The sequence below is a fragment of the Empidonax traillii genome, unplaced genomic scaffold, assembly GCF_003031625.1.
Source record: "Empidonax traillii isolate 1590-97213 ecotype Southwest subspecies unplaced genomic scaffold, ASM303162v1 scaffold518:size600044, whole genome shotgun sequence".
NCBI lineage: Eukaryota > Metazoa > Chordata > Aves > Passeriformes > Tyrannidae > Empidonax > Empidonax traillii.
This window is the reverse complement of record NW_020955711.1, coordinates 309,215-335,474: the sequence shown is the minus strand read 5'-3', so window position 1 is coordinate 335,474 and position 26,260 is coordinate 309,215. Positions and strand designations below refer to the sequence as shown.

The following is a 26,260-nucleotide window of genomic DNA, read 5'->3' as shown; positions in this document are numbered from 1 at the left end:
GCCCCATCCCTGGGAGTGTCCAAGGCCAGGCTGGAGGGGGCTTGGAGCAACCTGGGCTAGTGGAAGGTGTCCCTGCCCGTGGTCTTTAAGGTTCCCTCCAACCATTCTTTGATGTTCTGCATTCCATGGGATACTCAACAGCTCCCTGCCTCTGTTTCCTGCAAAACTCCATCTTCTCCCATCACAGCCACCTCTGCCATACCCAGCTCAGATCCTGCAGTGATGGAGTCAAAGCCCCAGCTCCAGCCAACACCTGCACACTGCAAGGAGACGACTTAGGGTCATCTCGGGTCACCAAGCCCAAAATGAAGGGGCCTGTGCCCAAGCCCCAACTAAAATGGGGAATCTGAACCCAGAAGAGCAAAATGGTTTCATGTCCCTCTGCAGGGGACACAGCACCAGGACACCCTGGTTTCCCTCCTCCCAGAGCTGTGCCAGACATGCCCCCACCGCAGCTGTGTGGGTGGAAGGCAGGGAGAGGGACAGGAGTGCCAAGAGCCAGTTGGAAGTTGGGAGAGGAGACACTCCACCACAGCAGGTAAGGACCAGCCCAGGGCTGGCAACTCTCACAGATCTTCATAATACACATGAAGTCTGACAGAAATTATTTATTTCCTTCTGCAAATCAGCACTTATGAAATGTAAGCATTGGATAAATCACTCATGGTCAGCACGAGATGGTAGGAAACAATAAAACCCCAGGCAAATAAATTGTATATAAATGGATCGGCTTTTATTCAGTATTTATTGCTTGCTCTATTAATGCTGAAATCAAACTGACACGTGTAACAAAATAATTATTTTCTTGGCCAGAAGCAAACATTCTTTTTCAGTACTTCTTTTTCATTAGTTTTGAGACAGGTAATCCCTCCTCTCGGTTTTAACAGCGTGTGAGAAGTTACAAAGGAAGAGGCAGAGCTTGATCACCGAGATCAGGATGTTAATGATGGTACATCTCCCATGGTCAGCCTGGCAGAGCCTGTGGGGAGGACACCAGGACAAGGCTCTCCACCCTCCCATGCCTGGTGTGAGTCCTGCTGCTGTTCACATTTCCCTCTGTGGGGATCAGTAACTCCCCAGTAACTCTGGCCTGACTCACCAGCAATTCCATGCAGCCCGTGGGGGTCCTGCCCCTCCCAAAGGGCTCTGTGAGCTCTCACATCCCACCCTGTGAGAATCCAGGTGCAGCCACTCCCCAAGACTATTCCTTGAAAAACAATAAGCATTTTCCTTCTGAAGGAAGGTATCAGGAAGCAGAGGAATGTTGCTGTACTCCAAACCACTCCTGGATTTCAGTGTTTTAAAGCCCGCGGGATGATTGAGCTCAGCAGAAGTGGTGGCAGGTGGGCAGGTGGCACCAGCACATCCTCAGACACAGATGCAGGAGAGATGTATCCACTGTACAGCTGCTGCTGTCTGAGTGCCAGAGGAAGGTGGGAAGAGAGCCCTTTTCCCGTTGAAATCCTCCAAATCACACAGCTCTCCTCAGCTGCGCACCGAAGGAGAGCGGATGTCTGGCGGACACGGCTTCAGTCTGGTACTGCTGAGTTTTATTTCCAACACAGAAGGTCTCTGCACACAGTCAGCCTGTTCTCTGGAGTCCTTGTGCTCGGTGTGGAGCAGCTGCTCCCACCAGCCCTGGATCTGTGTTAGTGAATCGGCCAGAGAGCGACCACGACGATGGCGATGAGCAGCAGCACGATCACCACCAGCATTCCTGCAAGAGATGGAACAATGTTCAGATTGTGCCTTCAGCATTTACAAATGGTTTCCTGCAATTAAATTCTTCCTCTGAGTCCTGCTCCTCCTCCCAGCTGAGACTGATTCCCTCTGCTCATCCCTCACAGATCCCTGCACACCAGCAACAGGGGCACAGACGTGGACTCAACCCCCACTTTGGCAGAGAGGGTCTTTCTCCTCCTGACCCTTCAAATATTTTCTAACAGTCCCTGCAGGGTATTTTCCTACCTGAACATCTGCCATGCAAAGACTAAGGGATGTGTTTAACTCATGGCGAGGCCAGTTAAGCTTTTCTAGAATCCCTCTGTACCATCCCACTGGGGCAAAGGATTATTCGGAAGGAAACCCAAATTGCATCAGGAAATTGTTTCCAACACAAACTTCTCCTGCTTTCAGACAAAACTCTCTGCAGGGAAAAAAAAAACAGGCTTTCAGGCATGTGCCTGACTTGGGAAAGTGTGGATCATCCAGCACTGGAGAGAGTCCAACAGTTGCTCTGCCCCACCGTGCAGCTTGTGGCTCCCTGTGCCCCATCCTGCCCCAAAACCCACCAGACTTTAATGAATGTGATCTTACAAAACTTCACAGCTACTTCTCAGTTCAGGCACAGCAGCTGCTCTGAAGGACAGTGTTAAAAAACATGAGTTATGGATCGTTTTACAGACTGATGCAGAAACCCACCACAGCAGATTGTCCCTCCCTCACGAATAACGACAGCGATAAGGGGACATGGCTGTGGGAACTGCTAGAGGAAACCAATTCATGGACTCATAGAGGGGTTTGAGTTGGAAGGCACCTCAAAGACCATCTCATTCCAACCCTCTGCCATGGGCAGGAACACCTTCCACTAGCACAAGTTGTTCCAAGCCCCATCCAACCTGGCCTTGGACACTTCCAGGGCTGGGGCAGCCACAGCTTCTCTGGGCAACCTGTGCCAGGGCCTCCCCACCCTCATATGGAAGGATTTCTTTCTAATACCCAATCTAAATCTACTGTCTGTCAGTTTGAAGCCATTCCCCCTTGTCCTGTCACTCCAGGCCCTTGTAAACAGTATCTCTCCACCTTTCTTGTCAGCCCCTTCAGGTCCTGGAAGGCCACAATTAGGTCACTCTGAAACTTCTCCTCTCCAGGCTGAACAATCCCAGCTCTCTCCCCTTTCCTCCCAGCAGAGCTGCTCCATCCTCTGATCCTCTTGGTGCCTCCTCTGGACTCTCTGCAGCAGCTCCATGTCCTTGCTGTGCTGTTCCCAGGGCTGGGGCAGCTCTGCTGAGGGAGGTCTCACCTGAGGGGGCAGAGGGGCAGAATCACCTCCCTTCTCCTTTGCTCCCCCTTTCTTAGGAGACCTCTCTCCTTTCTCTCCCCTTTTTTTAGAGGAAAGGAAGAAATGCTTCAGTGAGAATGGCCTGGATCCCTCCAGTCCCCCCATCGCCTCCCAAACCACCCCCAACACACAAACTCCTTGCCTGGTTGGACCACTGTGCTGGGCACTGGCATCACACACACACAGGGGTGTCCCCTGGGCTTAAATGATCTTTTAATTAAGAGGCTTTTATTTGTGTTTAGTATCTGCTCCGTGCTGTCTCCCTGTCCTCACTGTGGGAATGGTTCCAAGAGCGGAAAACCTGTCCCTTCCTTTGGTCTGCTCACACATGACTATTACTCAACCACTTGCAGTATTTACAAGTCCAGCTCATGGCAATTAAAAAAGGATGTATTAAAATAAACCCCTCTTTCCAAGCTGGAAAAGGATATTAGACATTGCTTTTTGTAAATAGTGTCATGTTTTCTGTGCAGAAACTGTTTTTCTGCCAGGGGCCCAGGATTTTTTTTTTTTTTCCCAGGGAAATAAGAGTTGCCACCAACAGTATTTTTTTTTCTTTTACGCTCATTTGAAACCATTTGTTATCTGAGCTTGGGCTGCGCTTCCCTGCACTGGCTCCAGCAGGTCTTGGATATTGATATTCCTTTTCCTTGCAGGAAGAACTGCTGTTGGCAGAGAAAGCAACAACTCCATGTGCTCCACCTGGGATGCCCAAGGATGCGGCAGGACTTGGCACTGCATCCTGTGGGCAGGATGGTTTGGGGTGATTTTGTTTAGAGAGAGACACCTGGAAGGAACTGCTTATTAAACTGATTATTGGCAACACCATCTACTGAGTCACAGAATGGTTTTAGTTGGGAGAGACCTTAAACATCACCCAGTGCCACCCCCTGCCATGGGCAGGGACACCTTCCACCAGCCCAGGTTGCTCCAAGCCCCGTCCAACCTGGCCTTGGACACTTCCAAGGATGGGGCAGCCACAGCTTCTCTGGGCAACCTGTGCCAGGGCCTGCCCACCCTCACAGGGAAGGATTTCTTCCCTATATCTCATCTAAATCTCCCCTCCTTCAGCTTAAAGTCATTCCCCTTGTCCTGTCCCTCCAGGCCCTTGTCCCACATCCCTCTCCAGCTCTCCTGGAGCCCCTTTAGGCCCTGGAAGGGCTCTGAGGTCTCCCCAGAGCCTTCTCTTCTCCAGAATGAACAGCCCCAACTTTCTCAGCCTTTTACTATCTTTCTAGTCTCATGTTTTATACACCTCAATATACATTTTGCAGTTTTTCAAGAGAGCCAGAAGCAAATAATTTGGTTATGGTTTGCACTAGAGGGAAAAGTTTTAGAGGGTGCAAATCCTTCGCACAGTTTCAGCGTAACAGAGTTTATGGACTTGAGCAATTAAGAGACAACTGAGATCAGTTGCTTGGAAAATACTCTATAGGTGTGAATTAGTAATGATACAAAGTGGAGTTAATGGGGTGTAATTACTCTTTGACAACTCCCAAGAAAAACTGCACATAAACCCTGAATTATTCCCCAGCAGGAAGAGGGGAAGGTGGGGGACTAATGAAAGTGTTGCTAATGGGCAACGCCAAATGAACCCGAAATTTCAGGGGACCTTCAGGGCAGAAAGAGCAGGACAGCAAAATGAAATAATCCTGATTTTATTTCTGGAAAGAGACTGGTATTAAAAACCTGGAGCCCAAAAAGGCAGTGGTCAAGTCCTTATCCCATGAGAGCAGCAGAGCCAGCCTGTGTTGGTGCCCCTCCATCAGTGGCCACTGATCCCAGGATCTGATCCCAGTGATCCACACACAGAGAACAGGACAACATAAACTGCCAATAGCACACAAATTTCAAAGCACCTTTTGCATGATAGAGACCAGATGTTACACACATTTTTCTCCCCCCTTGTACCAAAGAATAGCAGATTAAAAGGATCTGAAAGTTTTAAACCTGGGTGTTTCACATGCTTTCCTGACAAAAGCTATGGATAGGATCTGACAGGAATTCTGCACTCTGGATTCCCCGCCTGCTTTGCCTTTTTCTTTTTTTTTTCTCAAGTCCTGTGAAATATAAATATTTCCCTTGACGAGAAAGCCTCAAAGAGAAGTTCAGGAATCAAAGACTCCAACAGAGTCAACAGGAGTTGGAGAAGAACAAAGAAAAGATTCTTGCACAAAAGTGACAGGAATACAAATCCAAACTGCATCTCTCAGGGAAAGGTGGGAAGTGAAAGCAGAAATCCATGAGCAATTACAGAGCAAATAATGAAGGCAGGCTGGAGAAAATGCCACTCTCCAAGCTCCCTCTGCTAAAGGCTCAGTGTTCCAGCTGCTGTTCCAGCTGCTGATCCAGCTCGGAGGAGCAGGGCAGAAATGCAGGGAGCACGTTCCCAGCATGGCAGGATGGCAGGATGGGGATCTCCCCACCATTCCTGGGAGCACCAGCACTCATGTTGCTCTGCCAGGGGTTACTGCTGATGCTGAGATCAGCTACACCTTCTGCTCATCCCCCCAATCCTGACCCCACAGTCCCTGGGCTCAGGGGAGGTTGATACTTCAAACCCCACCAAACCTTTTCCAGGAACAGTTAAGATCAAATTTTCAGATGTAAGATGGAAAGAAAAGGTTAAAATACACGTAATTAATCTCTAGGTTAAGATCCTTCTTTAGTCTGTCTCTTCTGCTCTGTCCAATCATGGGGGTTCACACCACACCCCATCTTCCCAGGGTCACCTGGGGCAATCCAAGTCCCCAGGTTATTCCCTCTCCCCAGGATTTATCAGCTCTGAGGGTCACTGGTTTGGGGTTCCTGATTTACTCCTGTACAACCAACTTTCCAATCTGAGGTTCACACAGAAATGCAAACAATTCCACCAGGTCCAAATCCACCTGAAGGGGGGTTTGGGCATCCAGGAGAGGAATCCCAGGGGTTAATGATCATGTCAGTACAGGCTGGCTGAGGACTCTTGTCCCCTTGTGCCTACTCAGCCTGGCAGGAGCCACCCCTGCCCGGTCAGGCCCTACTCCAGGGTGTAAGTTCTCACTAGGTTGCTTCTTACTCACACCCCACTTAGACCCTGCTCCCTGGAGCACTGCCATCCCCAGCGATGACAGACACCAGTCACAGAGATGACAAGTCCAATAAATCGTTTCATTTCCCTCTTTTTATCCCAGCCTTTGCTGTTTTCCCATCGCAGACATCCCAGACGTGGCTCGGAGCCACACCAAACTGAGCACCCTGTGCAACTGGACACAGCACATCCCTGCCCTGTCCTGGGGAGCAGCCCTGCCCTGTGAAACATCCCTGCCCTGGGGAGCAGCCCTGTCCTGGGGAGCAGCCCTGCCCTCTGGGATGGAGCCCACACTACGGGCACAGCACACATGTTGGTGTCGCTGCCGAAATCCTGGGTGTGCTGCAGAGCTGCGAGAGCACAGAGAGCAACAAACACTTCTGGTTTGTAGCCTCATGGAAGAGCAGGGTGGCGTGTCTCAAACAAGCCTTTTTGCCTGCAATAACTGTTCTGAATCACAAGCCACTCTGATGAAGTGGTTTCCTCAGGGAAGAGTGGATCTCTCCATTCAGCCAGCAGCCGCTTTTGTGTTTGTGATTAATCAGCGAGACTTGCCCCTTCCTCCTGCTGACTGCTGGGGTGGAGGCAGCTTCTGCTGACTGCTGGGATGGAGGGGCTGAGGCTCAACGATCCACAGTTTTCCTCAGAGCTTCTTTAATTCCAAAGCTAAGGAAGGTGGGAGCCCGGCAGTGATGTCTGCTCACAAGCAGAGCCGTCAGTGGAGGGACGAGACTCGCAGCACCCACACAGAGCAGCCAAACTGTTGCTTGTCAGCTGGGTGCTTGTGCCAGTGTTCCAAGGCAATATTTACTGTCAAATGTCCCCTTATTGTGCTGAATGTAACTCCTGGGAATTCGAGCGTGTTCAGGATCTGGCAGGGGTTCAAGTGCCTCTGAACAGGCAGGCAGGAACTTGGTCATAAATCCATCGTGTTTTGACAAGTCCCTGTTGAATAAGTGTCAAAAGATTTCTAGTCTCCTTCTATCAGACTATTGATTTACCACTGAAGTCGCTCTGTGGCCACTGAGATTTAATGTGTTACCAGCCAGGGCACTCTACAAGGTGTCCAACATCCCATCACCCCGGGCAGTCCCTGCAGAGGAGACACTGCACCTTCCCCCTCCCCTGGGCATCTCCCTGCTCCAGAATGAGACCCTGGTTTCATTTCCATGAACACACACCAGCAAGGTGTATCCCAGGGATTGAGGAGACCCTTGTTTAACGGCACTACCCGTGTCAGCAACACTTGAGCTCTTCTCCTTCAGTCCCCCACCAATCCTGGCACGGGGAGTTGGGTGCCTGATGTGCTCCATGTGGCTGCCCAGCATCCCATCACCAGCATGCTCCCACCCAGCTCAGGCAGGGATGTGAAGGGAGCAGGGAGATGCACCCAGGTCTCCAGTGGCAACACTGATCTGTCCATCTGTCCATCTTCCAGTGGGAAATGGGGTCTGCTCTACTGCTCTGTTCAAGCCCAGACCTGCCAGTAATTGCAGCAAGGTGCTCACCCACTGCTCTGAGCATCAGCCCGGCTTGGGCTGCCCCTGGAAACACCTAGTCACTAGGGAGAACATCCCAAATGCTTCCAAAGCACACTGGGAGGGTCTAGGGAAGCAAGTGCACAGGGAGTCTGTCTGTGAGAACCGAGGTCTGGACTCCATGAGCAGGGAAATCTCTTCCAGTCCCTGCTGCTGTAATTAGTGCACAGAGCCCTGGATGGTCTTTATAAATAGGGGGAGTAAATGGAGCATATGCTGAGGGGTGATGTCTCCTCTCCACAGGGGGCACAGCCACGGCTTCTCTCCCAGCCTGGAAGCAGATTGCTGGGGCAGCCCCTCCCAACAGGGAGCACCAACTCTTTTTTTGGCCACAGACGTGACCAATGTGATCCCCATCTGCCGTCCCCAAATCCAGCTCAGCTGGAAACCTGGAGCCTGGGGAAGGGTCTGTCCTTTGGGTGGGCTGCATGGACCTGTGGGCTTGGTGCTCTTGCTGAATATTGAGGATATTCAGAAAGCAAACACAGCCACACATTGGTTGGTTCCTGGGCACTGAAGTGAACACTGATTTCAGCCCATTTAAAAAAAAAAGTCCAAGGCATGTGCTTGTGCGAGTGGCCAAGTCCTCTGCCCTGACTCCAGAGCTGAAAGACTACATCCAAGTCCATCCAAACAATGTGTAACTTGCAGTTGGCAAATCCCACCCCGAAAATGGGATGTGCCTTTGGGCCATCCCCTGGCTCTCGGTGTTTGGAGAGAGGAGGCACAGGAAGAGCAGCCCTGCCACAAGCCCTGAGCACCCCCAGCACCTCTGCTGGTGAATATTTTTGGGAACAGGAGTTGTCCTCGGGGTTTTGCTGAGGCTTTTCTGCTGATTTGTGTATAGTGTTATTCTCAATAACCCTAAAGGCTCAGCACTGGTGTCTTTTATAGATTATAAAATAATAATAAATAGCATGCTATGACTTTAAAGAGCCTGGTACAGCATTACATTATCTGGGAAAAGCAGCTTGGGTTTATGACAAGTAAGTTATATTCCCACAGTACTGTCTATCCAGAAGTTTATGAACTAGTCTTCTTTTACAAGTGACATGGAGCACTAACTTATAAACACATAATAGCTGTTTTATAGGGTAGGAGAGAAGCAGGGGAAGGATGGGAGCTTCAATGAGGGGCTGTAGAGTCATGGCTGCTTTCCTCAAGGACTTCTATTTAATATCACAGTTTTAAAAAAAAACTAAATTTTATCTGCTTTTTCAGTAAGTTAATTTTAAGCCTGTGTTGCCAGATATATGGCAGAAACCCTGCCCAAATGTGCTCAAAACTCTGATTTTCAAGGCAGCAAAGAACCAGCTCGGCCGCTGGCTGCGAACCCACCACACATACCTAAAGCACTAGTTTCACATGGCAAGCGCCCCAAGAAATCCATCTTGCTGTCCTTTATGTTCCCTAAAAAAGAGCCCAACACTTTCTCCCCCAAAAGCTATAAAAAACCCCTCGTTCCTTCTAACACTTTCCTCGTTCCGAGCGAGCCGGGTATTCAATTTGTATTGCATTAAGAACCACTTTAGCACAAATCCCACGCTATTAAGCTGGCTTGTATGTAAATACCACCCCCCCCTCCCCGATCCCTACACCTGCATCATTGAAACCATCTCTCTGGAGGCTTGTTCTTTATTAGTTTTGTGACAGCCAAACGTTTTCTTGGGCGACAGGTCCGGGTTAAAGCGCTGGGATCGCACATTATCCGACGCCCCCGCCCGCCCAGAGGAACCTGGACCTTATTGCTTTTGACCTTCCTTTTCAACTGGTCTGACTTGAGAAATTTAACACTACAATTGTACCTCTCAACCCTGACATCAAAATCATTGGCAGTTCTCAAAGAAATCAAGAGCAGGCTCTGCGAGCGGTTATTAAAGGCTCCAAATGTTCACGTGTTTCATTGGGTCTAGAGGAGGGGAAGGAAAAAAAAAAAAGACACTTCTCAAAAAAGCTGAGCTCGTTGGAAACAACAACTACTGCATTATTAATTCCTTATTTGGAAGAAAGAAAAACCCCAGGTCATTCCTATGTAGGATGAAAAAACTCCTAGTCTATGAGTTATTCCACATTTGGAGCTGTTCATGCAATGCCAGATTAACCTGAAGAAATGATTTATCTGAGGGAAAGGTACAGACTTTGTTTATACACATTAACTCCTCAGTCAACATTATTTCACACACTAAAAATTGCATTTTTGTGGGGTTTTGTCATATCAGGTTGGAGATACGATTCCCTCTGGGGCACACAGATGAGCCTTTGATCACGGCATGGAGACACCTCAGATCCCTGACAGCAGAGCCTGCTGGCAAACACAGTGTGGCTAAATCACAGGGAGATGAAAACCACCACTATCAGAAAACAAAAGTCAGATTCGGCCCCAGAAGCAGCGTGGAGTGAGTTTACATCCAAAACATTTATTACTTCAGCAATCGAATAATCCCAAACTTTGGGTCCCAAACCACATGTGCAGCCCGGCTGAAGGAAGGGAAGTGAGATAAGTGTTTCTCTTAATCCATTATTGTTATACTTCAATTTGCTTCTTTTTAAATCTATTTTTTTTTTCAAATCACAAACGCATGCCAGACAGTGCATTGAACTGCTTCCAAGCACAACTACCCAGAAATCCCATATTCCTTCAGAAAGCGACACACCAACAGCTCACAGGGATTTGGTCACAGCCTCCAACCACGTTTCACCATCTCTGATGCTCAGCTGCTCTGGGGGAAGGTCATCTCCTGCCTCTGGCTGTGGTTGGAAGGTCTAAGGTGCTACACAAATACGTATTTGCCTGTGTATCTATTAAACCATCCCTTAATCTCTTGCACTGCCCTGAGAAAGGGGCAGTTCAAAGGCAGAAAGATTTCCTATGGAAATTAGGAAATATAAATAATTCTGCCTTCTGAGCCACCAGAAGTGAAGCTCAGAGACAGGCAAGACATTTGTCTGGATCTGAAGACAAGGCAAGAGCACAGCAAGAACTAAACTGTCACAAGTTCTAACTTTCAGAGGAGTCTGTGGGAAAGGGAACACTTTGAGCTAAATTTGAATCTCCTTTAAATAGCAGAAGGTAGTTCAGAGAGGACAATGCTGGAGAAATGGTTCATGTACCTCTGAGACTGAATGACTGAACCACCTTTAAAGCAGCTCACACACACACCTGAACGACACCTTCCTGCAAAGACACTCGATAATGATTTCCTGGACACACCACTGCACAAAGGGCAGGTGTAAGAGGCAACAGCTTACCCAAGGGACTCCCCACCCCAAAAACCTCAATATCAACCCAAAACTGGCAATCCCAACCCATCTCTGCCTGCTGCCCTAATCTGAGGGCTGAGCTGGGGCAGCAGATCCGGAGCTGTGCAGATCACCCAGCTCCCAACAAGCCCCAAACTGGAAACATTCTCATGGTTTTTCCTTTTGTTCTTCTAGAGTGACTTCACAGACTTTCCTTGCTTGTCCCCACACTATTATCAAACTGTTTCCAACCCCAAAGGTCATCGGCAGACGTGGTTACTGGATTTTTTTGCATGTGGCTTATTTTTTTTCCTCCTATTTTTTTGGTTGTTTTTAATTAAATAAGCACACACACTTTCCAATTTTCCCTTCTCCAAACTCTCAAGCATCCTTTCCTTTACACGAGGGATGCCAAGAAACAGGATCAGTCAAGCAATGTGCTGCATTTCTGAGCAGCTGTGCTACAACTTGGAATGGGACTTGTGGAAGTTTCACAAACCTCAACGTGCACCAAAGGTTTCCCAGAAGAAAAGGCACAAACCAGCTCAAACGAGATCACAGAGGATCTACAGACCCCTTCTTGCAGATGAGGTTCACCCAAGGGAACCCAAACAAGCCACAGGTGTCCCCTGAACCCTTTTGTTCCGGAATAAACTCGGCAAAAATCAGCAGGGAAGGGTGAGAAAGCACAGGTTTAAGTGGGACATCCTCATCCCTAGGCTCCCCAGCAGGGAATGAGGAGCAGAAGTGCTTGGCTCAGACCACAGCTTTGAGAACTTGTGGTGGGGAGAGCTCGGGGTGTGAAGGACAGCCAGGGGAAGCTCTCCTGGCAAGGGGAAAATGACCTAAGAAAATCCACCAGTTACAACCATCAGATGGTCCTTCAGCAGCACAAACCACAGGCCACTCAAGAGACTGGAGATCTGCCAGCCCTGGCTGCCAGGAGACACCAACCTGGGGCCAAGGGGAGTTAAATCCCAGGGCAGGGCAGTGCCCTGGTGGCCGGTGTTCCTCCTCAATCCGTCCACCCGTGGATCTTCTCCAGCTCAGCTCCTCTCCCCAGTCCCTGCAGCAGCTCAGCCCAGCTGGCAAACTCAAAAGGGTTTCCCTGAAAGAAAGGGTCACCCTGTCACCAGTACCTGCAGCAAGCTGGGACGAGGCAGAAGCCGTGACAGATGATCTCAGCAGGGAACTGGTGCTCCTCCACGACTCTCTCCAGTAAAAACAAATGGGGAAAAATAAATAGTAAAATGAAAGGCCAGCTCTGCTGGCCTGGTGCAGAAGGGGACATCTGCCCACGTCCATCTGCCATCAGCTCAACACCCCGGCCTTTGTTTTTGGTAGGGTCAGTTTTCCACTATTATAGCTCCCTGAACTGCCTCACCAGGACACCAGTGCCAGCACAAGGAAGAAGGTGGGAACATGGGGAGAGGGAGCAGGCAGCCACCAGCTCTGCTTAGATGCATCACTAAATTGTCCCATTAGGCTCTTAAATCACTCGAGAAAGTATTATCCTTTGTTTTTTTCACTCAAACAAATGCTGGGATTGCTCCCTCCCTAGTTAGATGGATATATTACAGTGCCAAAACGCTTCCAAAATGTTTAAAGCATCAACTAAAGTTATATGTGGAAAAAAAAAAATTAAAATAGTCACAGTTCAGTCAAAAGAGTGGAATGAGCTGCAACAACAAAACCACACTTTTACTGATCTATCTGAAGTCACAAGAGCTTCACCAGCAAGGCACTGATCAAGGAGAAAAGGTTACAGCAGAAAAAGGATCATATATTGTTCATATCAAGTCATTTAAGGTCAGATTAAGTGTTCTTGAAGTCTGGTCCATGTGTCTCCTATTTTAAAAAGTGCCCTGCTTGCACAGGAATTGTAGGAACTTCTGAAAATGGGCTGCTGGCTCCTGAGTCCCTTGGATGCTTGACCGGCGTGGTCAGGAGGGTTGAGATTTACATACAAATTGCAAAGCTCCTCAATGGCTTCCTCAGCCCAAGGACCGGGGGTGGAAACGGGAGAATATTTAATGATTAGTTCCTTATGGCCCCGACATTCTTGACGCATATTTCTTGCAGTCCCTGGAACACTCCTGCATTCTTGATTGCAAAATGGCAATAAGTGATTTCCTTTAAAAGCCTTGTCTTTTATTGGAATACTAAAAATACCCCACTAGCCCCACTCCACTCTCTCTCTTTCCTGGACAGGCACCATCAACCCTGATGTATTCTATTTTGAAGACAGCAATAAACATTTCAGCATGGCCCGTTCAATCCACTTCATAATAGATCTTGCATTTCCAGTGGAGCCCCTACTAGCACCATAAATCATCTTTACACAGACTTAAGTATGAGAAACTCCAGCTCAAAAGCAGCGCTGGTTTCTTTTTTTTTTTTTTTTTTTTTTCCTTTTGAGAAATTAAGAATGGGTACAAAGCAGTCAAGAATTAAATGACTGACAACTTTAAACATGAAACCCCTGGGCTGACCCTGTAAACCAGGGCTGTTGTGATGGTTAGAGCCACACAGTGCAGCACTGCTCCAGTCAATCCACTTGACATAAACCCACCTTGGTGGGGTGAAATTCAGAAAAAATTGCCTGCACATCCACTACATTTGAACAAATACAAGCTTCAAATCTGGGATACTCTCTGGCTGTTGCTGATTTTAAAAACCACAGATGAAGATTAATGACATACCACGTCTGAACTGCTTACACACATCTAATACTCGTTTTGTTTTTCCAGCCTGCACGGGCCCGAAGTCTGAACTGTTCTCCCCACTGCTCTGCTCATTATGTCTCTCTCCATCTGCTGCAGACCTTGGAGAACAGCTCAAAGAGATAATTCCAGGTACACCAGGAGGAGGCTACTGCACGAGCCAGGATTGATGTCCTGGCTGAGTCGAGGAGCTTCTCCAGTAACAGCAGTTGAGCAACTGCGTTCAAGAACTAAGACCGGGGTGCACCCAGCCCTCCTCAGCCTTCAACATCAAAGCCTTCATGTAGCCAAGAGCCAGAAGGGAGTAACTCAGAGCCCCAGCAGTGGATGATGAGGAGAGTTTCCCCAGCACTGGTCTGTCTGTTTAGAAGTTCAGCTGGACAAGGTGACCACGTGGCTCCTGAGCCAAGCCAGTGGTGCCGGCCCCGACACAATTCCTTCTTCCCACATGAAGGGACTCTGCTGGGAAATCTGACCTCACTGAGCAAATCTGCTGGTCACATCTAACTCTGTTCCAGCCCTCGAGTCCCTCCACACACTCCACACAGCTCAGCAACCACAGACTGCTGCCCCATGAACAGGATGAACCATAACTGTAGCACTCCCCTGAACACAAGCCTAATACAGGTGGGATGTGGTTATTTCCCCACTTTTGAAGTCCCAGAGGGAAGTGAAGCTGATTTGGGCTGCTGTGGCTGGGCAGTCTCATCACCTTCCTCCTGCTTGTGAACTCCCTGATCTGTGGGATACAGGGGATACAGGCAGCAACAGGCTTTGCTTGGCATCAGCCTCCCTTTCTTGGGTAAACCACTGAGCCCTTCCCCACCTGCAGCTGGTCTCAAACAGGACAGTCTGCATAAGGAAACTGCACTTCTTTTCAGCTGACTCATTCCACGAATTTGATCTGGGTGAATCTGGTACTCCAGCTCCAAGGTCTGGTGACCACAACAAGGACATGCTCTGAGGGAAGACAATGGAGTCATCAATCATAAAACCGTCGTGTGGAAAGGGGTCACGGCAGGCTCCTGTGAGACTCACTGCTCCAAGAAAGGTCAGCTTAGGGAGCTGGGCTCGATGGTCCTTATGGGGCCCTTCTAACTTGAGATATTTTATGGTTCTAAGACCAGACTGAGACCAGGGCTTTGCCAGCTGGATCCTCGAAAACCTTCAAGGACGCAGAGCTGTTCAGGAAGCACACACTGTGGAGTCTCCTGGGCAAAACCAATCCAGGAGATGTGCCCATTGTCACAAACAGGCCGTGCTACTCCGAGAAAGGTATTTACTAACCACCAATACCGCTTTGGGAAGCACAGCATGGGCAACCCAAAGAGGTAACACTGAAGTGGGCCAGTGCCTCTCATCTCAAACACGACAGTGGGGAAAGGAGAAAAACCTTGGCATCTTCCCACCTGGCTCTTGAAACTTTCAGGTGAAACTCCATTGCCTTTAAAGTCAATACCACTGTGGACAAACTGTGTGTTTCACCCCAGTTTCTGCAGAGGTGTACCAGCCTGCACGTAAAATTCTTGACACAGACACAGCTGCTATTTTCTTGAGAATTGTGTTTTCACAATTCAAAGAACAATCCTTCTTTTAGAAACTTGCTCAACCTTTGGCAATGCAGCCTAATCAGCACACAAAACTGCAGAAACCAGCAACCAAATACCCCTTATTAATACCATTTACAGCTGCTAACAACTATAAGAACCTCCTAAAAAAGCCAAGGGAAACAGGGTGGGTGAAACAATCCCTCGCAAACCACCGAGCCAATAAATACAAGAACTGTGATAAGAAATTAGGTTTGACTTGCATAATCACTTTAAAAGTTTTTGGAAAATGGAGTCTGAAGAGCAGGAGGCTGATAAAATAACAAGAGTTCAGTAGCAATGTGAAAATTTCATGCCGATGAAGTAGGGAATTCAATCCTTGCTGAATTCTTGACATCATTTAGATGTTAACAGAAGTTTCTTCTCCAAAAAAAGAAGGCAAGGCATCTCTCAAAGCCCACACACAGATCTCTGACTCCTATATGCTGGTGTACTACACAAAACTATTTTGGTTTTGGACGACTGCATTGTCTCATGTGTCAGGATGGCTATTTGATTTTCTTTTATTTCCTAATTTCTGACTTGAGCAGAGCCAAACCTGTACAATTTATGCATGTGCAGTACAAGAGGTCCCCTCTCATTTTGAGTTTAAAAGAGAGAAAGGAGGAGGGAAAAACCACAGTATCATTTCATCTCAGAACCTTCCTAAAACCTGAGAAGTTTATAAGTTTTTAACTCCAGGTCTCTGCTTTAGCCTCCCCACATGACAGCTACAAGCTGCCACAGCAGCTGCACAGTAAATGTCTTCAAAGGAAATAAAGAAATAATTGCTCTGAGGACAAAGTGCTGGGGAACAACCGGCCTGGGTGACACGAGCAGGGCCGAGCAGGTGACACCCCCGTGTCGCTGCCACGGGCACCAGCTCCACACACTGGAGGGGACTTCTGCTCACCACAGCAAAAACCAGGAGAGCACTGGGAGAACTTGCAGAAGGCAGGATGTTTTGGAAAACCCATCTTCTCGCTTACCCAGAGAAGCTGTGGCTGCCCCATCCCTGGAAGTGTCCAAGGCCAGGTTGGACGGAGCAATCTGGGCTAGTAGAAAGTGTCCCTGCCCACGGCAGGGGGTGGAATGAGATGGGCTTTGAGATTCCTTCCAACCCAAACCATTGTGTGATTCTACATTTTGCATCATATTCTCCTGTTGGAGAACATTTCCCTTTTTCAGCTCCTTAAGGTTATTCCTAGATACGTGTGGGGGTTGTCACAGAGAAAAAAGGATAAATGTATGAAGTTAAGGGAAAAAGGCCTGAGTAAGGAATGGAGCCTGTTATCAAACAAACAACCAGGATAAAAATACTTGGGAGCCAAAAGAAGTTGCCTGATTTACTAAATAATTTTCTTTCCTGAAGTCCAATCCCACGGTTGAGTCTGCAGAGCTTGTTCCTCTCACACTTCCAGGGGGAGAAGAAACCCTCACAGCAAAGAGGTACATAAATCTCCCCGGATCATTTGTCTGAATCCTGCTCCTTCCCCAACACAGGACACTCCAGATGCTTTTGCAATAGCTCTGTTTTGATAGTATTACCAGGAGTGTCCCTTATTAATCATGTTGCCACTAAAAGTCTCTCTGGAGTATTTGCTTATTCTATACTTTTCCAAACTCTTTCAGTTTATTCTCAATTTATTAAAAGCCCACTGAAGATGACCAGTTAAAGTGAACCTCTGCTACTACAGAACTGGAAGGAAAGAGAAGGGGGAAAAGGCAGAAAAATCACCTTTAACCATGAATTTCCCTCTATTCCCCAGAGGAACCTCCCCCCAAACACGCTGTTTCAGTCTTTGTTCCGCTTCTCTGGCCGGTTCAAGTTGTGGAGCCTGAGCTGTGGCTATTTAAGGTAGCATTAACATTCAAGGAACACTTTCCTGGATGTTACTAGTTGAGTCGGGATCATTGGAAGAAATTTGGTATTGGCTCAATCCTTCAGTGCCCTGAAATCAATGAGCTTATTTCAGCCTGCAAAGTGTTCCTAAAGACACGCTGAAGTGCTCGGCTGGAGGAGGAACAAAGCACTTGGCACCCCGCGGGACTGAACCCTGCTGAGGTGCAAGGCGTTTCCAAACACTCCCAATTAACTAAAAGAATCCACAATCAAGGAAGTCGCAGTCGCTGGGCTGGCAGAATAAAGGCAGAGCTTTGCTCTGCTCCCCACGCTCAGGGCACTCAGCCCTCCACAACACCGGGCACGGGGAGCACCGCCCTGCCCTACACGAGGTGGGGTGTGAAGAGCAGAGGGGTTCCTGGGTGTCCTTTGGGAATTCAGCAGCGGGCTGGAATCAGGCTCCACGCCTGGGCTGCCCCACTCCAAGGCCGGGAGAGCTGCAGAGAATGAGTTTGAGGGAGTCAATCACCAGACCCTGCTCTGCTCCAGGGTGTCCTGGCTTTGGGGGTGTCACGGGTCAGCCAGTCCTGTGAGGTTCTGCTCACTTCAGGCACTGCCAGTCCCCATCTCCTTATCTCAGATCTAAAGATGGGCTGCAAAGGAAGGGAATTCTGTTTCTGCAGTGATGGCTATGAAAGCTTCCACCGAGTCCACGTGGGCTGGCTTTGAATCGGGAAGATCCCTGCTTATCCCTGAGATTTTACATTGTTTTGAGGACTCTGTTGTCTGCTAAACATTAACTCAAACCAAGTGAGACGATTCTGCTAAAATTACCCTTCTGAGCCAACTACGCCTTTCTGAGTCAGGAAGCAAATATGCCTTTCCCTGCACTTTTAGAATTGCAACATGGATTTCTTTCTTATTTTCTCCCAGCTTACTCAGAGTTGAGGTGAGTTATTTCTCATGTTTATCTTTCCCCGTAAAAAACACCTGGGTGCTCTGTCAACACGGATGCAGTCATTCCCAGGGGGAACTGCAGGCAAAGCCCCAGGGACCTCTGAAATCTGTGCAGAGGATTGGAGAAATCAGTGGGGATGTCCCACCTGTGGTCCAACAGCTGCTTCCAAGGAGACCAGAAGTGGGGCTACTCCAACAAGGGTCTGAGTTCAGCTGAGGGTTTATGAATTGTCCAGCACAAGAGCAGCAGCAACAAACACCCCATCCCTGGAAGTGTCCAAGGCCAGGTTGGACGGGGCTTGGAGCAACCTGGGCTGGTGGAAGGTGTCCCTGCCCACGGCAGGGATGAGCTGAATGAGCTTTAAAGTTTCTTCCAACCCAAACCATTCTTTGATTCTGAGAAACCAAAAATAGGCTGGAAACCAGGAAAACCAAGCCAGTTCAGTGTTAAGAAGAGATGGAGCTGAACCTCAACATCTGCACCCACCTTTGTGGCAGCCCTGAGCAGCTCTCTGAGATTATCCCACCTCAAGCCACCAAGGGGAAAACAACACCACAACTCCTGTGCGGTGTCACCAGGCAGAGCTGTGCATGAAAGGCTCTAAAGTGATGGGAAGAGAATTATTGTTTTTAAGGTTTCCTCAGCTCCTGCCTCACTCACTTCAAAGAAATAAAGTCATCTGCAAATGGTTAATGAAATGCATATTAGGTGCAAACCACCGGGACTGCAGTAGGATGCTTGGCAGGGTTTGATTTCAGCCAAGCCACAGAACACGACAGTAATTTAAATAAAGCCCGTACAGTTTATCCAGAGCTTCCCATCCCTTTGCTCCCAACACAGCCTCTCCTTCTGTCTCCATTCCCATCCAAGCTGGCACAAGCTGACCAAGTATCACAGGGCCTATCTCCAAGCAGGAATTTTATTCACAATGTTTGGCTTTAGGAGGAGGCAAATTAAAAACAGAGATGAAGGGATGCCTACCCTTTTATTTGTAGCACAATCAAGGTTTGGTGGGAGGGGATCCTAATAAAATTTAAAAGCCAACACTTCTGGATGGACCACCCTTAACTTCTTTTTAAATGAAGATGTGGATGCAGTGATTAGTTTTTGCTTGCTAGCAGCTTTTTTTATTATTATTTAAATATTGTTCATTGTGGTTTTCATTGCTTTGAGGGGAGACTTTTAGTGTGACCAGCTGCCAAGAACATCTCCCATTCAGCTGCTTCGGCCATCAGTCAGTAGCTGCCATTAGCACAGCAGTTTCTATCTGCAAATCCAGGAATCCTAGAGCCACCAAACATAATTTTCCCTTGAGATGAGTTTTGGTGGAGGAAAACATCCTTTGGAAGGCAAAATATCGTGTTTTTTCAGTATTTTAGCTCTCAAAACACATGGTGCAGCCTGCAATGGTGCTGCCCAGAAAAGCCCAGCTCTGCTCCTCACTCAGCCTGCCAGTGAACATGGGAAACCACCACCTCAAGCTGCTCCAATTAACTCCCAGCACCTTCCTCCAAGACCCAGACAATCCCGGGCTACTTGTCATGCAAACAACCTGTGGGATTCATTCTCCTGGCAAGGCAGGAGGAGGGGTAACTGGCTGAGTTAAGTAGATTACTGGGGAAGGAGTCACACTCAGCAGCCTTATGAGATGATTAGACCCTGGGAAATTCATACTCCAAATCCCCCAGCCCTGATAGTGCACATTCATTACCAGCTCCAGGATCCACCGCAATCAAGAACCTTCTCTGGCAGCATTAAATATTCATTTCCCAATGAATTCAGCCATCCCCCCCCAAAAAAAGGAAGCTTATGTTAAAATTTTACAGGGGAAAAAGTTGCAGCAGCGTTTAGCAACTCAGCAGTTCATGTGGTAAGATGACTCTTTCCAGGGCAGCATCAGCATTTCTGGAGCAAGGCTGGCACCAGCACCATCACCCACACCAGTGACAAGAGCCCCCATGGGCACCCAGGATGGCACAGGATGAGAGCAGCAGTTTTCTGCCACGTGCACTGAACAAATCCAACACAGCACAGCAGCTTCTGCAGTCCAAAAGGAGGGGAAATAATCGGATTTTTGGCCAAAGAGCCAGCGGCTGCTCCCACACCGAATGGCAGTGAGTGAAGACTTCGAAGCCCCCTGTTTGCCCTCGGGGCAGAGGGGTGATGCCTCTCTCTGTGCTCATCATGATCTGCCAGAGTAACTGGACTGAGGTTGGGAATGGACTGCCTGGAGCACTGGGTCAACAGCAGCAGTCATTGCTTGCACTGCTGGGAGCGACAGGTTCTGGGAGACGCTGTTCCACAGAGGAACATTTTATGTTATAAAAGACTCCAAGTTTAACAGCAGTCTATACAGCATTATTCAGCAACCCTCCATTGTCTAAAGAATTACAAATTCCCTATTTTCTTGATCTATATAAAGTAAAGGGCGTAACCCCATCACACTGGAGAAGGTGAGTGTGCCGAGAGCTCTCCCTCCTACCTGTGGTATTTTTATCAGAGATGTCTTTAAAAATATCCCTCAAAGAAAGTCTCTTATGCAAGAAGTTAGACAGCTGAGGACTACTGAAGTGCAGTCTAGTTCCATCCAAGGAAACTCCACCACAAGTGATGGTTTCACACCCTGGTACCTCAAAGGAGGCCACAATAACCTGCAGAAAACCAGATGACCAACCTGATGAGAAGGACTAATCTTCTCAGAAAGCAGTGAGGTGGGACAGCTATGAAGAAGGAAAGTATCATGAATATGAATACTAATAGTATTATTCTTCATGCTGAGAGAGTTGAGGTTGTTCAGCCTGGAGAAGGGAAGGCTCCAGGAAGACCTCAGAGCCCCTTCCAGTGCCAAAAGGGGCTCCAAGAGAGCTGGAGAGGGACTTTGGACTAGGCCATGGAGGGCCAGGACAAGGGGGAATGGCTTCCCACTGCCAGAGGGCAGGTTTAGATGGGATACTGGGAAGAAATCCTTCCCTGTGAGGGTGGGCAGGCCCTGGCCCAGATTGCCCAGAGAAGCTGTGGCTGCCCCAGCCCTGGAATTGTTCAAGGCCAGGTTGGACGGGGCTTGGAGCAACCTGAGAAAGTGGAAGATGTCCTTGCCATGGCAGGGGGTGGAAGGAGATGAGCCTTAAGGTCCCTTCAAACCCAGCCATTCTATGATAAGGACCCAGCAGTGCTGATGGGGGCATCTGGGGACCACCAGGAAAAACGCTGGGTTTAACAAACCACCAGATAAGTGACTTCCCTTGCAGGGCACTGAGAGCCAATTCACAGCTCATGGGAGCAAAGTGTGACAAATTCTGGATCCTGCCCCTGAAATTCAACGGCTTCACTCCAGTTCTTTTCACACCTCACAGTCAAGGCTGCTCTGAGATGGCCCCAGGGCAGGGTGACAGTGACAACAGTCCAGGCAGGCACAGGGACCTGACACAGCCAAGCCACAGCACTCAGATGGGGACAACAGCACTCCCTGTTTCATGAAGGACCTGCCTTAAGGAGCTACCAAGACAGGTCAATAACTGCAGGACAGAGACAGTGCTGTCCTGGCAGCAAAGGACAGAAATTCCTCACAGAGAACACTCCAATCCCAGTTCCTCCCTTAGGGCCACGAGGACTTTTTTAGCACTCACCTTCCAAAAACCTTGGCAGAAGAGCACAAACACTTCAGGGAAGGCAGAACCAGCCACATGAGTCCACAACGATGGGAAACCTGCCTAGAAGTAACACATTTCCTGCCTTCCTGATCCCCATTTTCAGACTAATGCTGAATGAAGGCTTTAAAAGCAGGCAAGGATCCTCCCCCTTATCTTGGAGTCGTGGAGCCAGCTCGGTGTCTCAGGTGAGCTGGACCACACTAAAGCCAGTCAGTGAGCAGAACGGAGCCAAAAGCACCCCTTACCTCACGCTCGGCTCTCCTGCCACCTCTGCCAAATTAAGCAAGGAAGGAGACGACTGGAGCTTGAACACTGTAAAACTTGTCCAGCCATAACCCATAAAAATACCTGAATGCCACCTATGGACACCCCCTTCCCTTCTGGGCACTACCACAGCACTCAGGCTGCAGCCAGCTCAGCTTATTAAACCATTTAACACCTAAATATACCCAATTCCAAGCCTCCTGATGACTTAACCACGTACTGATTGCCTGGATGAGCGGGACAAAAGACGGCCACCAAAAAGATGGCCATCAGCACCCCTTGACCTTGATTTACAGCAGCAAAGGAAAATCAGAGCTGCTCTTTCTTCCTTGGAAGATAATCTCTAGTGTTCCCTTGGCAGCCAAAATGCAGGCATGGGTATTCACAAGGGGAGCAAGCCTGGGTGTCATAGAATCACAGAATCTTACAATGGCTGGGTTTGAAGGGACCTAAGATCATCTTATCCCACCCCTTGCCATGGGCAGGGACACCTTCCACCAGCCCAGGTTGCTCCAAGCCCCGTCCAACCTGGCCTTGGACATTTCCAGGGCTGGGGCAGCCACAGCTTCTCTGGGCAACCTGTGCCAGGGCCTGCCCACCCAATATTTCAACCTCCCTTATCTCAGCAGGGCTTACACAGCACAGAAGACAACAAGCTTCCAAATTCATCAACTCCTTATTTCCAGCAGAATCTAAAGACCTAAAGCCTGACTCTCCTGCAGGGACACCAGTGCAGCTTCACAGCAGCTCGGTGGATCCTCCAGGCTGGAGGAAATCCAGTGGCAGAGAGGTCCCAGCGGAGGATCCCGGCACAGGAACAGCTTTTCATCACTGGGCAAGGCTGGCTGATCTAAACTCAAGATACTCCTTTCCAAGAAAGTTTCTCTCAGAGACCGTTAACCACTAGTATTCCCACACAAATATGCTGTGAATGTTTAAAGGAGGGGAGGACTGAGCTTATTCTGCTTTTGGCAGAACTGCATCCAGCTACCAAAGCAATCAGCACCTTCAAAACGCCAAAGGTGATGATAAACAAGCATAAAACACTTAACGATGTAGGAAGTGGCATAGAGGACATAGCAAAGTAGCCACGTGTCCAAGGAAATGCTAATAATGTTGTCATTACCACAGTAAAGCAGAAACAGCCACACTGGGAAAGATGTGCAGGAATTAAAGAATTCTCATTTCAGCTGAGGTGCGAGGTGAAGTTTGAAGACCCACTTCTCCACCTCATCCCACATCCAAACCTGAGGGTCTAACAAATCCTGGAGATCAACTTTAAACCTTTACGCAGCTCCCAAGTGATTGGAGTCTCTTGTCCAAACACGCTGACCCAAATAAAGTGTCTCCAGGTCTGCAAGCACAGAATATACAATCCACAAGAAGAAATCCAATCCTCTCATCTCAGGAAATTGGGAATGTTCCTGTTTATGGTGCTGCGTTGCCCCTGAAAACATGTTGTAAAATACCAGTATGAATCATTTGGTACCGCTGGTGTTTTTCTAGAAGGCCTAAACATGGGGCTTTTTCCCCTCGCTTCTAAGCCTTTAATTCAATATCGAGCTGGGAAATGGGTATTTTTGCATTTTATTTAAATACCAGAAAAACATTTGCTGCTTTTCTAGCAGGAATGAGTCACTTGGCTCCACTAAGGTGCTTTTCCCAAACTTTTTAGCAGCACTGTCACCTTGCTAATGCTCCAGAGCTAGACACAAAACATCGCCTGCTGGGATCCCCCAAGACTTTATCAAACCATCCAGCCCTGCAGGAGCTGGAAACCTCAGTGCTAAATAAACCCACCAAGCCCAGTGAGAAGCATTAAAGCCAGCAATCTCTTCACTTCTGGAGAATTTATACTTTCCAAATTCCCTGAATATGTCAAAAATCTAACCCTCACTGTGTTGCATAAACTACTTGTCTTTTCTCACAGGCAACCAGAAATAAGCAGCTAAGGGGCAAATGCCAGTATAAATTGCAAATTCCCTGTGCCACAGGGAGGGGCAGGAGGAGCAGTTATCACCTCCACATAGGGAACCACCCCACAGGACATATATAACATCTCAATTATAGCCACCATCCTGGAATTTCTCATCTGAGGAATTCAAACAAGTTTACAGGGTTAGGTGAATGCTATCCCCATTCTGCTCTGCCTCATATCCACCCCAAAGCCCAGCTGGCAAATCGCCCTCCCCAGCTCCCTGTGCCAAGCCCTCACAGCCCGGCGCTCTCCAAAGTGTGTCAGAAGTTCCTGAGGCTCAACATCCATCACAAACTCCTGCCTGGGCTCAGTTCCCTTGACAGCTCCACCATCTCCCTCTCCCATCCCAATTTGGGTTAATTTGCATCCTCCAAAAACGTAACAGAGCAACGGGATGACGACCAAGTGTTTCAGTGTGGATCCAGGGGCATGAGGCTTCTCCAGACACCAAAGGCCACCTTCAGCTGCTTCTCCCAGAGTTCTTGGTCACTGGGCTGGGACCAAAGGCCACACCACATGTCTGTAAGGTGAAGAGAACCCCCAGCCCCAATTAACCATGACCTGGAGACACCCCTTCAAGTGGAGAGGAACAAATACCTTACTAGACACCTGTTAAGCCCCCCAAAATTGTAAAGACTACAAACCCCTTGGTTTGTGAGCAGGTGAGCAGACTTCTGTCCTCATTGTTGAACCTTAGCAGCTGACTGACTGTCAGTGTGGAGAGCCTGACTGGACTCCAGCCTGCTCACTGCTCCCATCTGTGCCAGGACTGAAGCCTTCTGTGGCTGTCAAGGACCTCAAATCTCCTGATCATCACAATCAGGACATCTGAAGACAATGAATGCTACTGTGGCATGTACTTGTAACCACTCCAGGCAAACAGGCTGCTGATAGCAACAACAGGCACCTTTTTTACACCACACACTGGAAAACTTTCATGTTATTTTGGGTAGACTTGATTCTTTTAGGTGACTTCCAAGGCCCTGAGCATCACCCACTGCTCCCACCATCCCTCCAACAGCTCACTTTTCACCTGGCCTGTGGAATCAGAGTGGTTTGGGTTGGAATGGACCTCAAAGGTCATCTAACTTCATACCCCCAGCCATGAGCAGGGGCCTTCCACTAGACCAGGTTTCTCCAAGCCCCATCCAGCCTGGCTTTGAACACCTCCAGGGATGGGGAATCCCAAAGCTAATACTCCACCCTGTGTAAATACACATCTGGGCACCAGCTGCGTACGAAACAGTGTTTGCCCTTTTTTGGTGTAACCTCTGACCCTCCCCTGGGACTGATGAAGGGACTGCGTGAGCAAAACCCTTCCCACCCTCAGGAATTGCTCCTGTGTCCCCAGTGCAGGAGGGTGGGTCGGCTTGGGGGCTGTCTGAGGTGGGAGCAGCACAAGGGGTGACCTCTGGCAGTGCCCGGCTCCCACCCGCTGCAGTTTGGCAACACGGCACAAAAGCGGGGTCCGTGTGCGTGTCCCTCCCGCCCCAGCCCCAGCCCCTCTTCATGGGGGGCCGCAGCTTCACACATTAACGGGCCCTCTCAGGACAAAGCCCGCGAGTTTCTTAATTAAGTCCAAGTGAAAGCCGGCCTAAAAGCATCCCACTTACATGCCGGGAGTGCCTCCCGGCCGGACTTCAAACACCGGCGGGGCAGTGCCCGTCAGGAACAGCCTCAATAGCGCTCGGCGCTTTCCTCCCTGTGAATGGGGAACGCCGAGCCTTGGGCCCGGCCTCTTCAGCCTCCTCTCATCTTCCCTCCAATTTCAGATGTGTCCCTGGGATATAGAGGAGGAAACAAAGGGGCTGCTTGTGTGTCAGAAGCCCTCGGAGGGGCTGCGTTTCAGTCCACCCTTCTCCAAAGCAGGGGCAGCGTCTGGAGAGCTCTTTAGCAGTTTTCGTCTCATTAACATTTCCATGAGGGATCAAAGAATATATTAAAAAATATCTAAGTACAATTCCTGCTATGGAATGAGAACATACAAAAAAAAGCCCTGCTCGGATGGCTTTCCCTGATCCCTGGTATTATTATTAGATAATTGTCTCTTCATGAAACCGGCTTTTATTCCCACCGAACCCCGCGAAAGTCTCGGCGGATCCGTCCCACCAAGCCCCGGCTCCCCTGTACTTTCTTCCATCGTCAGGGCCGAGTTGCTCTATGTTCCTCCCAAACACAACCCGATTATTCCCTGGCAGTAAGTCACCGGGAGCAGGAATTGCTTTAATGTTGTCCCTTTGAGCAGCTGCTGGGGGTGGGCTGGGAGATGGTTGCGGCCACGGAGCTGGGATGAATACTAAAGAAGCACTGAGGCATCGCGTCCCACACGAGGAGGGGGGGGGGGGGGGG

At 48.9% G+C, this 26,260-nt stretch overlaps 1 protein-coding gene across 1 annotated transcript in view; it reads right to left on the bottom strand.

The window, feature by feature from the left end:
- Nucleotides 1–707: 707 nt before the first annotated feature.
- Nucleotides 708–26,260, bottom strand: part of STX8 (syntaxin 8) — a 103,914-nt gene continuing 78,361 nt past the window's right edge. Inside the window, exon 8 of the mRNA XM_027896851.1 lies at nt 708–1,717. Within this exon, the coding sequence (XP_027752652.1) occupies nt 1,650–1,717 (68 nt within the window). The 3' untranslated portion in view covers nt 708–1,649. The remainder of the gene's footprint in view (nt 1,718–26,260) is intronic.